A 16536-nucleotide genomic window follows, 5' to 3' on the forward strand; every position below is an offset into this window, starting at 1 on the left:
AAAAAAAAAAAAAAAAAAAAAAAAAAAAACACATCATAGTAAAACCAATACCTTCTCAGCTTCGCATCGAAGCTAAAATTGTGCTGATACATACATTATTCAAAAAGTTATAACAATTTAAAGATGAAAATTAAAAATCCAAAATCGGAAATTTTAACACAACAATAGCATTTTTTTACTACGGCTGCCGTTTGCACGTAGAAGATAAGGTGTCCGGGACATATTTTTTTTTCATTTTATAGTACTGACATAAGCTTTAATTTGATATATGTTTAAAGGATGTAGTATTTCCGGTACATTTTCAAAAGTTATGTTGAAAAAGCTTGTTTTTTTTAAAAAAGTTACTATTTTATATCCCCCTGTTAGCAGGTTAAGTATTAGATTTTCAAATAAATGATACCGAATAAAAGAAAAATATCTAAGGTTTCAATAAAAAAAAAATTAATTTGTTTTGTTAATTTTTAAAAAAATTTATGTTAGTTTTAAGAAAAAAATTGAAAACATTTCGAAAATTAGCGATTTTTAAATTGTAATTTTTTTGGAGGTTTCCGTTTTTAACTAAACACGATTTGTGATCTTTTGACATACTATTCATCAAAATCGGTCCAGTGAGTGCTGAAAATAAATGGCAACAGACACAAAAAAAAAACACATCATGGTAAAATTTTAGCTTCGTATCGGAGCTAAAAACCCAACACATAGGGGTCGCAGCAAAGTGGTGACGTGGCATATTTGGATCAAGTATAATGATATTTGACAGTGATTAAAATCACTATCAAAAAAAAGAATGCTTTAATGCAAATCTTTAGATAGTGTTTAATTTTAAAAAATTGGTGGATTATTCCAAAAGCTATATACATGATCTCGTATTTTCTTATTTATATTCTGATTAAGATAAAGTATGTCAAATGAAAGAGGAATAATAATATTATTTTTCATAAAATAATTGTATTGATCCATACACTATTCAATATGTTAATAAGTACAATAAAGTTAAAATATAAAATCGAGAATTTTTACACAAAAATAGTATTTGATAACTCTTTTCACTGTGAAGACTAAATAAAGTCCAACATTTTTTTTTCATAATAAAGTATATTACATTAGCTTTAATTTAAGATATATATATAAAAGTGTCAGTATTTCCGGAACACTTTCAAAAGTTAAGTTAAAAAGTTAATTTTTTGTGAAAAAGTTGTCAATTTGAATCCGCCCTGTGGGTTGGGTTTAGATTTATTAAAAAAATATACCAAATGATAGGTAAAGACATCAAGCATCTATTACAAAATAATTATATTGATTTTTTCATTTTTGAATATAGTGCTAATAGGAGAAAATTAATCAAAGACTAGAGTTGTGGAGATCAGCTCTTGAAGAAAAAGGTTTAAGAATAAGTAGGAGTAAAATAGAGTATATAGAGTACGAGTTAGATAAAGGAGAATACGAGATAGGTGAAATAAGGAGACCAGTGACAATAGGCGAGGACGTAATTGGAGAGGTGGAAAGTTTTAAGTATTTAGGATCAGTTGTGCAAAAGAGTGTTGGTATTGACGAAGATGTAAGACATAGGATTAAATGCGGGTGGATGAAGTGGAGAGAAGCGTCTTGTGTCTTATGTGATTAAAGAATTCCAATGAGGGTGAGAGGTAAATTCCATAAAACTATAGTGATACCAGCTATTATATATGGTTCAGAGTGTTGGGCGGTTGATAAGAAAGTAAAGCAGAGAATGAGTGTTACAGAGATGAGAATACTTAGATGGATGAGTGGAGTGACTTGAGAAGATTGGATAAGGAACGAACATATAAGAGGGAGTACAGTTGTAGCGTCAATCGTGTATAAGATGAGAGAATATAGACTCAGATAATTTGGTCATGTTATGAGGAGAGACGAATCGGAAGCTGTAAGAACAGTTATAGAATATTGAAGGAAGAAGAGGTAGAGGAAAACAAAAAAAGAGACGAAGAGATGTTATTGAATGCGATATGAGGACATCTGATGTAAGCGTAGATGATGTGGGAGATCGTGTCAAATGGAAGTTTAGGATAAGGGTAGTCTACCCCAAGTAGTTGGGATTAAGGCGAGGAAGAAGAAGAAGATAAAATACATTTTGTTAATTGGTAATATTTATAAAAATTATGTTAAATGTTTCATAAAAACAGTGTACTTATTTGGATATTCCAAAATAAATTTTTTTAAATTTAAAAATACAAATTTTGTATAATTAAATATATTATGTTGAGTAATGATTTTAACGCACATTTATACTTATAGTTGTATAAAATCGATACAATTAAATACATTTTATATGTTTTAAAAGAAATATTTTTTTAGTTGAGTTCGCCGAGAGTCCTGAAATATTTGCCGCAGCAGACTATTTGAAAACATCCATTTGTGTTTACTCAAAGAGTCCATTTTTAAAAGGGTGGCACTTTTTTGCAGCAAATAACTTATTAAACACAAAAGAAGATGAAAAATGTCTATACATTATTAATCACGGAGAGCATTACGATGTTGTGGTTGACACGGTAGATTATTAATAATTTATAATAATCTTTAAGAATATGTATTAATCAAAATAATAAATATACATAATAATTTATTTATATTAAGTAAATATTGTAATAGAAAAAACTATTATTAATACATTAAAACTATTATTATTAAAAGGTCATTATTGAAAACTGAAAAATAACTCTAAACAAAAAATTTTAAGCAAATCACTACTTATTTATAAATTAACAAATATCACAGAACTATGAAAATCAATTTTTCAAACGTATGGCATTTTTAAAGGACTGACACGACATTTTTGAATTTTTTTTAAAGCATGGCAGTTTTAAAAGTTTTTTAAAATGTTATGGATTTATATTATTATAATTAATATGTAATAAATAATAATATTGTCAAATTAAAAACTATTTGAACGACTTCATTACAATTAAACTCAAATTAGTATAATCTCTTTAGTTAACAAATTGAATAAAAATTTTGAAAAAAGGAATTTTATTATTAAGTATTATTTGAAATAATAAATCTATGATACACATAGTATGCTTGTTTTAATATGGAAAGCTTATTCCATTTTTTTTATGAATTAATACAAATTATTTCAGTATCCAATAGAAACTGACGTTTTAGAAGAAAATTTTAAACTGGAAGTAAATATATATAATTTTTTTAATATAAAAACTAATGAAGTTACCATTTATGTTTATTTATATATTTGTATCCAATGTTTACTGTCTCTTATAGCATCGAACAATTCTTCATCCATATTACAGCTCTTTAGTAAGTGAATAGTATTATAATATTATTAATAATATATTGTTGATTAAAATCAACTAGTACAAATACTTGGAATTGTAATATAAATTCGAACATCACATTTATTTTTCAACGACTAAGTTAAAACTGAAAAATTATTTTTCAGAGTGATGATGGAAAAATAATCGATGTAACTATATTAACTATACTTATTTTATCATATTTGTTTAATACATAATTAGCATTGCTTTAAAGTAACAGCATTAGTAAATGGATATTAGCAAACCGTCAGTTATATTTAAAAACCTCATAGGACAATTTATTCTATAAGAAAAGTGTTTCAAATTTTTTTTTACGCATATTAATATATTAAGAGAAAACTTTTGGGATACTTTCCAAATGTGATTCCATTATCGAGAACTTCAATAGTTAAAGAAATCTTAATATACTTGAAAATTTTGTTTAAGGACTTAATTAATTTAGGTTAATATATATATATACAGGGTGGCCCACCACTCACTGACAACTTAAATAACTTTTAATCCAGTTAATATTTTTAGTTGATTTTTTTTTAAATAATAGTTAGACGTTAGGTCTATAGCTATATCTCAATAATTAATTTTTTTACATTTTATTAAAAATATTAATTATTTTTAAATTTTAAATAAAATGTAAAAAAAAAATCTAAGATAGCTATTTTGTAGAGTAGAATTTAAGAAAAATTTTAGTAAAAAAATATCTTATTAATATTCAGTAGTAAATATTCTGTAGCGTTTTGAAGTTTGTAAAAATTTGAATTTTCATGTACTATTTTACGGTTATAAACATTGAAATACGTATTGAGAAAAGGACAGAAGAAAACGCTATCTTTTCATGATTACTGTGTATACATATGATGATAGTGTGTATACATTACAAACTTGGCATAAATACCTTGATAAGAAATTTGATAAGGCAATTATTACTTATCAATCTCATTCAAAAGTATATTGAAAAGATAGCGTTTTCTCTGTTCTTTTCTCAATACGTATTTCAATGTTTAATACCGTAAAATANAGACCTAACGTCTAACTATTATTTAAAAAAAAATCAACTAAAAATATTAACTGGATTAAAAGTTATTTAAGTTGTCAGTGAGTGGTGGGCCACTCTGTTTATCGGTATTGGTATTCAATTTTTGTTACAATGGGTAATTCTAGTTCTTTTTAGTTCAAGCTCTTATGATGTTAAACATATTATTAAACTTAGTGTTTATTAACTCTTGATTGATACACAAACAATTATCAATTAAAATTAATTTTTTAATCAATTTTTTTTTTCAGTCGCCTAATTACTATTCAACAGAGGTTAATATTATAAAAATTTAAATAATATATTATACTAAAAGAAACGGTAGCACAATAGTATCGCAACACAGTATAGACGTAGGATAGATGGGACAAGCATATATTATATCTGACAGTGATTAAATCACTACCATATGAAACTTCGATGCAAATTTGTAGATAGTGTTTAATTCTAAGAAATTGATGGAGTATTCAAAAGCAAAATTTACTTCTATATTTTGTTTAACTTAGACTCCATTTTCAAATAGAAGATTTATAGCACGTAAAATAACATTTTCATAAGTAAATTTGAAAACATTGAATTCTGTGAAAAAGTTTCAATTTTTAAACCCCCATACGTGTTCAATTGAAGAGTCAGATTATCAAAAAATTTATGTCAATTAAAATGGATATACCTCAGGTTTTCATAAAAAACAAGTATTTTGGTATGTTCATTTTTCAAAAAGTTAAGTTTTAAGGAAAAAATGTCAAAATCGTGTTAAAATTAATAACTACTCAGCTTCGCATCGAACCTAATAAAAAATTACTATTTTACATCCTAAAATATATTCACAATAAGACAAAGAATCAAAATTTATATTCATAAAAAATAATTATTATTTTTTTTTTTAGGATTCTATATTATCTGCATTTAAAGTAAATTTCTAGTTTATTTTAAAGTATTTCAAATTTCACAAAACTATGAAAACTTTTCAAATATATTGCATTTTTAATGGACTGACACGACATTTTTTAATTTTTTTTTAAATATAGCAGTTTTAAAAGTTTTTTAAAATGTTATGGATTTATATTATTATAATTAATATGTAATAAATATTAAAATTTTCATATTAAAAACTATTTGAACGACATCATTACAATTAAACTGAAATAATTATTATCTCTTTAGTTAACAAATTAAAAAATTTTGAAAATTTTTCTTTTAAGGAATTTTATTATTAAGTATAATTAAAAATAAAAAATCTATGATATACATTATTTAAATAAACATAGTATCTTTGTTTTAACATTGAAAGCTTTGATTATGAATTTATACAAATTATTTCAGAATCCAATGAGAATTGGCGGTTTAGGAGAAAATAATGAATATAGAGTAAATATATAAACACTTATAATATAAAAATTAGATTAAGTTACCATTTAACAAAAATTAATTTATATTTTTGTATCCAATGTTCTGTATTTCTGTATTATCTGCATTTTGTGAAAATGTATAATTTATTTTAAAGAAGTTCATTAAATAAATACTTCCATAAGAATCAATTACAGGATTATAATCATGATTAGTGTGGAAAATACCCACTCTAAAAATTTCATATAAAACTTTAGTACACTAATAATTATTTTTGCATATCAGCATTAAAAAATACGGTTGTTTGTTCTACATTAATACTTGTACAAAACATCGAGTTTTAGTATACTAAACAGATTACTACACCAACATAAAATTAAAAAAATTGACCCAATGGTCTGACCGTTACCGTCAATATGTTTAACATATATTCACAATAAGACGAAGAACCAGAAATTATATTTATATAAAATATTTAATAAATAATTTTTATATTAAAAACATGTTTTTTTTCAGGATTATCTATTAAATGCGTATAAAGTAATTCTATAATTTATTTAAAAGTATTTCATTAAACGAGTAATTCGATTGCAATAATTTACAGGATTTTAAAGACAGGTCAAAGGAATATGATTCTTTAAATTTTGTAATTCCAAAAAACCCAAACAACTGTTAAATATCTTTTTAAATTTGAATATCTATTCTAAATTTCTGATTCTATATCTTGATTATTTTATTTTATAATTTGTAATATGTTAATATTATAGTTCTGTAAACAAAATTTTAATAGGATTATCTATAATTTATCCAACTATTTATTATAATTTGTTTTTTTTCTATGCACTAAGAGTTTGATAGAAAATTTTGATACTCACATACAATTTCATTTTTAGAATAAAATGGACACTGATACAGTAAGTAAACTAAGATATAAAAAGTTCTAAATTATTTTAAAAGATAATTTTCATCCCAGATGGTACGGCACATGCGGGTTCTGCAATTCTCATCTCATCCTTAATACAACACCACCTTCTACCAAGTGTACTATTACAGACTGTCCAAGCAACAATATCTCAATTTCAATAAATCATAATTCTATAATTATTTCAGCAATATACTGTCCTCCTCGACCAAACATATCTCAGCCCCACTTAGAGCAGCTTAATTCCTCATTAGGACGCAAGTTCATCGCTGGGGGAGATTTTAATGCCAAGCACCCATTATGGGGTAGTCACGTTGAAAACCCTAGAGGGAGGCTATTTTACAATTTAACCAAACCAAACCAAACGGTTTTTCAACTATTTCACTTCCTGGTCCTACTTACTGGCCAACTCATAGGAATAGACTACCTGACTTACTTGATTTTTTTATATCATCAATTTCGGATCATATAAATCACTCTATTCATAATATATATGACCTATCATCTGATCATTCACCCGTTTTGTTAAAGATTGAAGAATTTCCAACACAATCTCCTCCTCGCCTCTCCCTTTTCAAAGGACCTGAAAATTGGAATCAATTTTCCTCAACCTTAGAAAATAGTACAAACTTAAAAATCCCTCTAAAGTCTTGCAACAATATTGACTCCGCAGCCCAACAATTAGTCAGTTCAACTCAATCAACTGTACATGAATGTTCTTATGATTCCACTCAAAATTCCAATTCAAAATTAAAATCATTTCTTTTATCTTCCAATATAATACTAATTGCTGAAAAACGTAGGACCCGCGCCCATTGGCAAAGAACTAGACTTCCCTCAGACAAGTCTACTTTCAATAATCTATCTAACTCCTTAAAAAAAATAATTCAAAAATATAAAAACAACCTCTTTGACACGAAATTCAAATTCCTCAACTTTCAGGGCGGTTCATTATGAAAAAATACTAAAAATATGCTTAAACTGAAAGATTTTTCCTGTCTTATTAAAAAAATAGATGGTTCGCTTGCCTTGTCTGATCTTGACAAATCCAATCTTTTTGGAGAACACCTTTCGAATATTTTCACACCTCACCTTGATATTATTCTTAGCAATTCTCAATTAATTAAAATAAATAATTTTTTAGATTCTCCACTACCTATGTCTCTCCCTACTAAACATGTCTCTCTAAATGAAATTGTAAATGTGATTCAAAAATTAAAGTCCAATAAATCACCTGGGCATTATTTGATAACAAATAAGATTTTAAAACATCTCCTTAAAAAAACAATTATTTTAATAACTTTCATATTTAACTCCATGTTAAGACTTTCGTATTTCCCTACCATTTGGAAACAGTCTATTATTATTCTTATTCTCAAACCGGGCGATCCCCCCAATATAGCAACCTCATATAGACCAATTAGTCTGCTTCCAGTGCTTGGTAAGCTATTTGAGGAAATCATTTTGAAAAGATTAAGACCAGTCTTAGAATCTCATAAAGTATTACCCAACGCTCAATTCGATTTCCGTTCAAATCATTCCACTATACAACAAATACACAGACTAGTCGATATAATATCATCATCCTTTGAAAATAAAGAATATTGTCCGGAAGTCTTTCTCGATGTGGCTCAGGCCTTTGATAGGGTTTGGCATCCTGGCCTACTCTATAAAATTAAATCATTCCTCCTTGCTCCCCTATACCTTCTTATTCGCTCGTACCTAGAAAACAGAAACTTTAAAGTTCGTTATGGTAATTCTTCTTCCTCTCTTTTTCCCATCCTAGCAGGAGTTCCACAAGGTAGTGACCTTTCCCCCGATTTATACAATATTTTCACTTCAGACATCCCCCAAACTCAAAACACCTCCTTGGCTACCTACGCTGATGATACAGCCATTTTATCTTCCAATAAAGACCCAATCGCAGCTTATAATGCTCTTCAACTCCACCTCGACTTTATAGATAAATGGTCCACAAATTGGAAAATTAAAATCAATGCAGACAAATCAGTAAATGTTCCTTTCACTCTTAATAAAAAAAATATGCCTGTTCTCTCCTTCCAAGGAGTTCCTATCCCTTCTTCGACTCAAGTCAAATATCTTGGTATTACACTTGATAAAAGATTAACCTGGGGTCCTCATCTCAAAACCAAAAGAAAGCTATTAAATATTAGATCCCACTTATTACGTCCTGTATTAAAATCAAAACTTCCTGTACATAACAAAATAATCATTTATAAGTCAATGTTAAGACCAATTTGGTCTTACGGAGCCCAAATATGGGGTTGTGCCAAAACATCGCAGTTTAAAACAATTGAAGTCTTCCAAGCAATTTCCCTTTGTACAATCACGTCCGCTCCTTGGTATATCTCCAATCTTACCCTACATAAAGATTTAAACATTGAGCCAGTCGATATTTTAGTTAAATTATACTACAAAAAGTTTCACTCTAAATACTTCTACATCCAAATCCATTAATTTCTAACCAACATACAGTTACAATTTCGGACAACCCTCCTCGCCTTTTAAAAAGACGCTGGTGCCGTGACCTTTTAAATTAATATTATGATGGCTAAATAACCAATTCAAGTCAAATGGGTCCCATCACTGGATAGCTTCCCTTTTTCCCGTTTTTAAGTCAAATGTGTTATATTCTATTGTTTACCTATTTGCTTATTGTATCTTTTCTTATGTACAGATTGTAAATTTTATTATTTTATAAATAAAAAAATTAGATAGCGGCTCAGCTGTCTAACACAAAAAAAAAAAAAGATTATTTTTAGTTTTTTTTTTTTGAAAAATCAAATAAGATAATAATGTTGTAATCTTTATTACTTGTAAATTTTTTTTATGTATTCTTAATTAAAAATATATGAAAATCTAAATCGATTAAAAACAAAAATTTCAAAAAATCTCAAAGGGGTTGTAAAATGCATTTATGCCTACTAAAATTATGATTAGTGTGGTAAATAACCACTCTAAAAAGTTCATCGAAAACTTTAGTACACTAATAATTATTTTTTAGCATACCAACATTCAAAAATACGGATTTTTAGTTTCACACTAATAGTTGCACTGAAACGTCGTGTTTTAGTATACTAAACAGATTAGTACAACAATATAAAATTCAATAAATAGACCCAAAGGTCTAGCCGTTACCGCCAATATGTTTAACATATATACACAATAAGACAAATAACCGGAGTTCATATTTATAAAAAATAATAATTTTTTTTTTAGGATTCTCTATTATCTGCATTTCAAGTAAATTTCTAGTTAATTTTAAAGTATTTCCTAAAATAAGTAACTCGAAAACAATCATTTACAGGATTTTAAAGGCAGGTCAAAGGTAAAGTATTCATACAATTTTGTAATTTGAAAAAACCTGTACAACTATTAAATATCTATTTCAATTTGATTATCAATTCTAAATTTCTGATTCTATATCGTGATTATTTTATTTTATTATTTGTAATATGGTTTTTATATAGTTGTTTCAATAAAATTTTAATAGTATTATCTATAATTTATCCAACTATTTACAATAATTTGTTTTTTTCTAAACTTATTTATAATGAGTCATTATTGAACACTAAAAAATGACTCTAAACAAAAAATGTTAAGCATAAAGCATGGCCATTGGTAAAATGTGAAAAAGTTGTGGATTTATATTCTTATAATAATTAATTAATAATATTCTTATATTAATATTGTCAAAGTAAAAACTATTTAAACGATTTCATTACAATTAAACTCAAATTAGTATTATCTCTTTAGTTAACAAATTAAATAAAAATTTACAATAAATTAATTTTATTTTTAAGTATTATTTAAAATAAAAAAATCTATAATATACACTATTTAAATAAACATAGTATCTTTGTTTTAATATGGAAAGTTTTTATCATGAATTTATACAAATTATTTCAGAATCCAATGGGAAGTGGCGTTTTAAGTGAAAATATTAAATATAGAGTAAATATATAAACACATAATATAAAAATTAGATTAAGTTACCATTTAACAAAAATTAATTTATATATTTGTATCCAATGTTCTGTATTTCTGTATTATCTGCATTTTGTGAAAATGTATAATTTATTTTAAAGTAGTTCATTAAATGAGTAATTTGAAAATACCCATACAACTGTTTAATATCTTTTTAAATTTGAATATCTATTCTAAATTTCTGATTCTATATCTTGATTATTTTATTTTATTATTTGTGATATGGTTATTATTATAGTTGTTTCAACAAAATTTTAATAGGATTATCTATAATTTATCCAACAATTTAGTATAATTTGATTTTTTTCTGTGCACTAAAAGTTATGAAAGAAAATTTTAAAACTCACATACAATTTTATTTTTAGAATAATGTCACTAACCAAGTAAGTAAATTAACATATGAAAAGTCCTAAATTGTTTTCTTTTAAATTAGCCATCTTATTTATACAGTCATAAGACTGTCAGTTTAATCTTCCCATTTTGAATAAATAGTTCTATATAATTTTTGTTTAAAATAGTTATATATAGTATGAAAACGATTACCATAAAAAATTTATAGTCCTATTAAATATTCGCTATACGACAGAGAACCAGATTTCATATTTACATAAAATAGTTTAAAATTAAAAATATTACTACAGTTCAGTTCAGGTATGTGGTATTGTATGAAAAATAGAAGTGATATTTCTTTTGTTAAAGTGAGGTTTAATATAAGTAATCTCTTATTTTGACGGACCATCGAATGTGTGAGTGTGTGTTTATGTTTAAAATTTTATCGTCTTGGCGTAAAATTTGTAATTTGTATTGAAATGGCATGTATCCGTTATGAGGTAATCAAGCTATTTTTAATTATGACTGTCCGGCTAGTTGTTTTACTGGGAACTTAAGGAAATTGTAGAATTTATAGAAAAATGGTTAGTAACAATAGTACAAACAATGAACACTATTTGTTTTGGACTGATTTGTCAACAATAATACCGACATTTTATCCGATTAATGAAACGACAACCATTAATAAGGTGTAGGAGTGTGTGTGTTATTGTAGCAATGTAGCGGCACAACATTAAACGATGAGTAAATTAGTTGGAGTCGCCAAACTTTGTCGTAATAGTTTGCCTTAAGCTGAAGAGATAGGGACGATTAGATCGATCTACTGAAGATTAATTTTCCTACGTTGAATTCTAATTTCTTTACAAATTAAATTAAGTAACCATTTAACTAAAATTAATTTATATTTTTGTATTCAATGTTTACTGTCTCTTTTAGCGCCGTAAAATTGTTCATCCATATAACAACTCTCTAGTAAGTGAATAGTATTATAATATTATTAATAATATATTGTTGATAAAAATCAACTGGTACAAATACTTGGAATTGTAATATAATTTCGAACATCACATTTATTTTTCAACGACTAAGTTACAAAAATTATTTTTCAGAGTGATGATGGAAAAATAATCGATGTAACTATATTAACTATACTTATTTTATCATATTTGTTTAATACATTATTAGCATTGCTTTAAAGTAACAGCATTAGTAAATGGATATTAGCAAACCGTCAGTTATATTAAAAACCTCATAGGACATACATTTTCCAATTTTTTTCTATAAGAAAAGTGTTTCAAATTTTTTTTGACACATATTAGTATATCAAAAGAAAATTTAAATAGTAAATTTATTAGACAAATGCTTAGAAACTAAAGATTATTACTACAGCAACAAATAAAAAAACGAAAAGTTTTTCACTACTGAAAGATTGGTAGAAATTGATTACCAAGGTTGTATCACAGATAAAATATATATTAACGCAGATTAATTTTTAGTAAAATAATATATAATTTTAGAAAATTTTAAATCAATCGGTATAACTTCTGGGAGACTTACCAAATGAGGTTCAATTAACGAAAACTTCAATAAATAAAGAAAACTTAATATGCCCTTGAAAATTTTAAAAGAATTTTTTTTCAAATATCGTATTTTTTTTTATTAACTTTGTCTGTTTTCACTGTGAAGACAAAATAAAGTCCGAAATTTTTTTTTTCCATAATAAAGTATATTATATTAGCTTTAATTTAAAATATATATAAAAGTGTCAGACTTTCCAGAACATTTTTAAAAGTCAAGTTTAAAAAATTATTTTCCGTGAAAAAGTTGTTATTTTAAATCCCCCCCTGTGGGCAGGTAAAGGGTCAGAATTATAAAAAAAAATATCAAGTAAAAAGTAATGACATCATGCATCTATAAAAAAAATTTATATTGATTTGGTCATTTTTAAAAAAGTTATGGCAGTTTTAAGTAAAAAAAATTTGAAAAAATGTCGATAATTAACGATTTTTAAATTTGTAATTTTTTTGGAGATCTCCCCCATTTACGGGGAACGAGGGAATTTTTTTAATTTTTGAGGGTAATGTCTTCGACTAGATACGATTTGTGATCTTTTGACGTATCATTATAAAAGAAATCGGTTCGGTGAGTGCTGAGAAAAAGTGGTAACAATCACAAAAAAAAAAACACTTCATAGTAAAACCAATACTTTCTCAGCTTCGCATCGAAGCTAAAACATTGAAATAGAACGTTTTTTTTTCTTAAAATTAAAAAATTACAACAAACATGACCTAACAAGGATTTAAAGCCGTGAGCATCGCTGCTCGAAAGTATTATTGTTGCACATAGTGCGTAGCTCTACATTATTTGCGCCCTAATAGTATCGGTATTTAATTCTTTTACAATGGGCAAAAATAGTTGTCTAGTTCTTTTTAGTACGAGCAAAGTTCTTAAGATGTTAAACATATAATAAAACTTAGTGTTTATTAAATTGATTGATATACAAATAATAATTATTATTATCAATTATTAATTTTTTTTTTTTCACTTAAATACTATAAACGGTGGTTGATATTACAATAATTAATGTAAAATATTATACCCAAAAAAGAATGTTTTTTTATCGTTCTAAAATATATTCACAATAAGACGAATAATCAGAGTTTATATTTACATAAAATACTTAATAAATAATTTTTATATATAAAACATGTTTTTTTTTACGATTCTCTATTATCTACAGACAATGTAAATGTATAATTTATTTTAATGTAGTCTATTAAACGAGAAATTCGATAAAATTCATTTACAGGATTTTAAAGATAAGTCAAACTTAGAGTATTCTCTAAATTTTGTAATTCGAAAAATTCCAATATACTCTTGTATATTTTTGTGAATTTGAATATCTATTCTAGATTTATGATTCTATATCGTGATTATTTTATTTTATTATTTGTAATATGGTTATTATTATAATTGAACAAAATTTTATTTGTATAAGCTTTAATTTATCCAACTACTATAATTTGTTTTATTTCTGTACACTAAAATTTTAATTATTTCGTAATTAGTTTTGGTTATCATATACGTCAGTATTGGTATTCAAATTAGTTGCACTGGGCCATGACTGTTTTCTAGTTCTCTTTTGTAGAAGCATAGCTCTTAAGATTTTAAACATATTAAAAGAAATAATTTTTATTAATTCTTTATTTATACACGAATAATAATTATTATTATCAATTATTATTAATTTTTTAATGAACTTTTTTTCAGTTTGATTTTCATACAAGAAAGGTTATTATTGCAATAATTAAAAATTAGTTTTTTAATATTCATTATTGAAATATTTTATTATAAAGTAATTGCTTTTTTATCGTCCTAAATTATATTCACAAGACGAATAACCAGAGTTTATATTTACGTAAAATAAATTTTTATTAGATCAGCTATTTTTTATTTCACTATTTACAATATTTGTTTTTACATATAAGTAATAGTTAAGAAAGGAAAATACTAATAATTACATATCAATTTTATGTTTAGAATCAAATGATCACTAACACAGTCAGTATATAAACGTATTAAAGTCTCAAAATATTTTTAAAAACTAAATTTAACATAATTTATTTGAAAACTTAAATAAACTAATAATTTAAATAAATTTTGCGAAAAATCATACCAATATTATGAAAATAATACTTTGATTTTTAGATTAATATTAATGTATTAGTATCTTTATTTTGTTTATAGTTTGGACAGTGGAATAATATAAAAAGTTGCGAAAATATAACAAAATTATTTCCAGTTAATCAGGAATGGCAGATGGAGAAGATCTCCCTTTTGGAAATTAATTTAAATGATACTGAAATTGATATGCAAAATATTTGCACGAAGGATAAGCTAAATTATTCAAATTTAGATTTAAACGTTATTAAAATTCTTAGTAACGTGCATTGTTTTTTTAAAGCATTATCTTTATGTATAACTGGAAGTGTGACACATTTTCGACGTATAAAATCTAAATTAATTAGTGTAATAATAATTTGATATACAACTTAGGATGATTATAATTAATTTTGATTATTTTTTAGTTTTTGAATGAATCGGAAGTTTATGATAATTTTTACAATTCATTCACGAAAATAAATCGAATAGATTATTTTTTAATCAGGGGTAATTATAATTTATAAATACAAATATAATTATTAATATAAATTATGTTTTAATTAACACTGGTAAAATTAATTTATAATTAAAAATATGATTATTTATTCCATTATTCCCAGAATAAGCTTAAATAATAAATACACGAAATTTTAATTTTGTGGAATTAAAATCCATAAAATATTAAATAATTTTTATTACAATGAAAAATGTTTTTAATACTACCTAGATTCTAACATTTAAACATTTTTAGTTTTTCCTGTCGGCGTGGCTGAGTTATATGCTGCAGCTGAAATGCTGAAGACATCTATTTATATTTATTCTAAAAATAAATGGTACTTTATAAGTAAAGATGGAATAGAGGGGAAAATAACAAATGAACAGTGCCTGTATTTAGAAAATCCAAATGAAAATCGTTTTAATGTTATTGTTCATGATTAATGTGTTGTAATATACTCGTCAAGATCTCTTACTTAACCTTTTCGTTTAAGATTCTTTAATATGTTTAAGAATATGTCTTAATAACATTTCTTTAATACATTATAATTACATTCTAAAAAGAACATAATACTTTACAAACAAAAAATTTTAATAAACAATTAAGATAAATAATCAAAAAACGCATATTGTAATATATACGATTCAATTATAAATAAATTAATAGTCACTTTAAAAATGACTCTTTGACAGAGGAAATCTATGAATTTTATTTGTCATATCTTTTATTCTAATCTTAATAATTAAATGCATAGTGTCAACTATAATCTTAAGTGTAAAAAACTATATTTATGTTAAATAAATTGTCAAAATGATTTGTATACAATTCATTTGTAATAATATCTATATATTATGATTCCTTATAAGGGCATCATTTCAGTTTTAGCTTCAATGCGAAGCTCAGAACGTATTAATTTTACCACGATGTGTTTTTTTTTTTTGTGTCTGTTGCCACTTATTTTCAGCTCTCACCGAGCCAATTTTTTTCAATGATACGTCAAAAGATCACAAATCGCATCTAGTCGAAGATATTACCCTAAAAAATTCAACAAATTTTTCTCGTTCCCCGTAAATGAAAATTACAATTTTTAAAATCAATTAATTTCGTCATTTTTTCACCAACTTCCATAACTTTTTCAAAAATGAATAAATCAACATAAATTTTTTTTTCTATTGATATCTTAGATATTTTTCTTTTATTTAATATCATTGTTTTTAAAAATCTAACACTTAACCAGCTCACAGAGGGTATTTAAAATAACAACTTTTTTACGAAAATTAACTTTTGAAATTGTTCCAGAAATACTGTGTCCTTTAAACATATGTCAAATTAAAGCTTACCATAAATACTATAAGTTCAAAAAAAAAATTTGTCCTGACACTTTTTCTTCTATAGGAAAATAGCCGTCCAATTTAACGAATTTTATTTTTAT

General features: G+C 25.2%; 1 protein-coding gene across 5 annotated transcripts in view; it reads left to right on the top strand.

The window, feature by feature from the left end:
- Positions 1-15583, top strand: part of LOC126895262 (uncharacterized) — a 74069-nt gene extending 58486 nt beyond the window's left edge. For 2 of the 5 annotated variants that reach the window (XM_050666937.1, XM_050666936.1), the window contains exons 4-23: positions 2335-2528; positions 3117-3161; positions 3256-3291; positions 3434-3457; positions 4590-4613; positions 5226-5249; positions 5662-5706; positions 6202-6225; positions 6579-6599; positions 9848-9871; positions 9936-9956; positions 10538-10582; positions 10981-10998; positions 11882-11917; positions 12055-12078; positions 14216-14236; positions 14486-14506; positions 14693-14974; positions 15034-15115; positions 15360-15583. In XM_050666937.1, coding sequence (XP_050522894.1) covers positions 2335-2528; positions 3117-3161; positions 3256-3291; positions 3434-3457; positions 4590-4613; positions 5226-5249; positions 5662-5706; positions 6202-6225; positions 6579-6599; positions 9848-9871; positions 9936-9956; positions 10538-10582; positions 10981-10998; positions 11882-11917; positions 12055-12078; positions 14216-14236; positions 14486-14506; positions 14693-14974; positions 15034-15115; positions 15360-15547 — 1199 coding nt within the window. In that variant the 3' untranslated portion in view covers positions 15548-15583. The remainder of the gene's footprint in view (positions 1-2334; positions 2529-3116; positions 3162-3255; positions 3292-3433; positions 3458-4589; positions 4614-5225; positions 5250-5661; positions 5707-6201; positions 6226-6578; positions 6600-9847; positions 9872-9935; positions 9957-10537; positions 10583-10980; positions 10999-11881; positions 11918-12054; positions 12079-14215; positions 14237-14485; positions 14507-14692; positions 14975-15033; positions 15116-15359) is intronic. The other 3 variants (XM_050666938.1, XM_050666940.1, XM_050666939.1) reach the window with 3 other exon arrangements.
- Positions 15584-16536: the final 953 nt, after the last annotated feature.

Source organism: Daktulosphaira vitifoliae, unplaced genomic scaffold, assembly GCF_025091365.1.
Source record: "Daktulosphaira vitifoliae isolate Bord-2020 unplaced genomic scaffold, ASM2509136v1 Scaffold_1, whole genome shotgun sequence".
Taxonomy (NCBI): Eukaryota; Metazoa; Arthropoda; class Insecta; order Hemiptera; family Phylloxeridae; genus Daktulosphaira; species Daktulosphaira vitifoliae.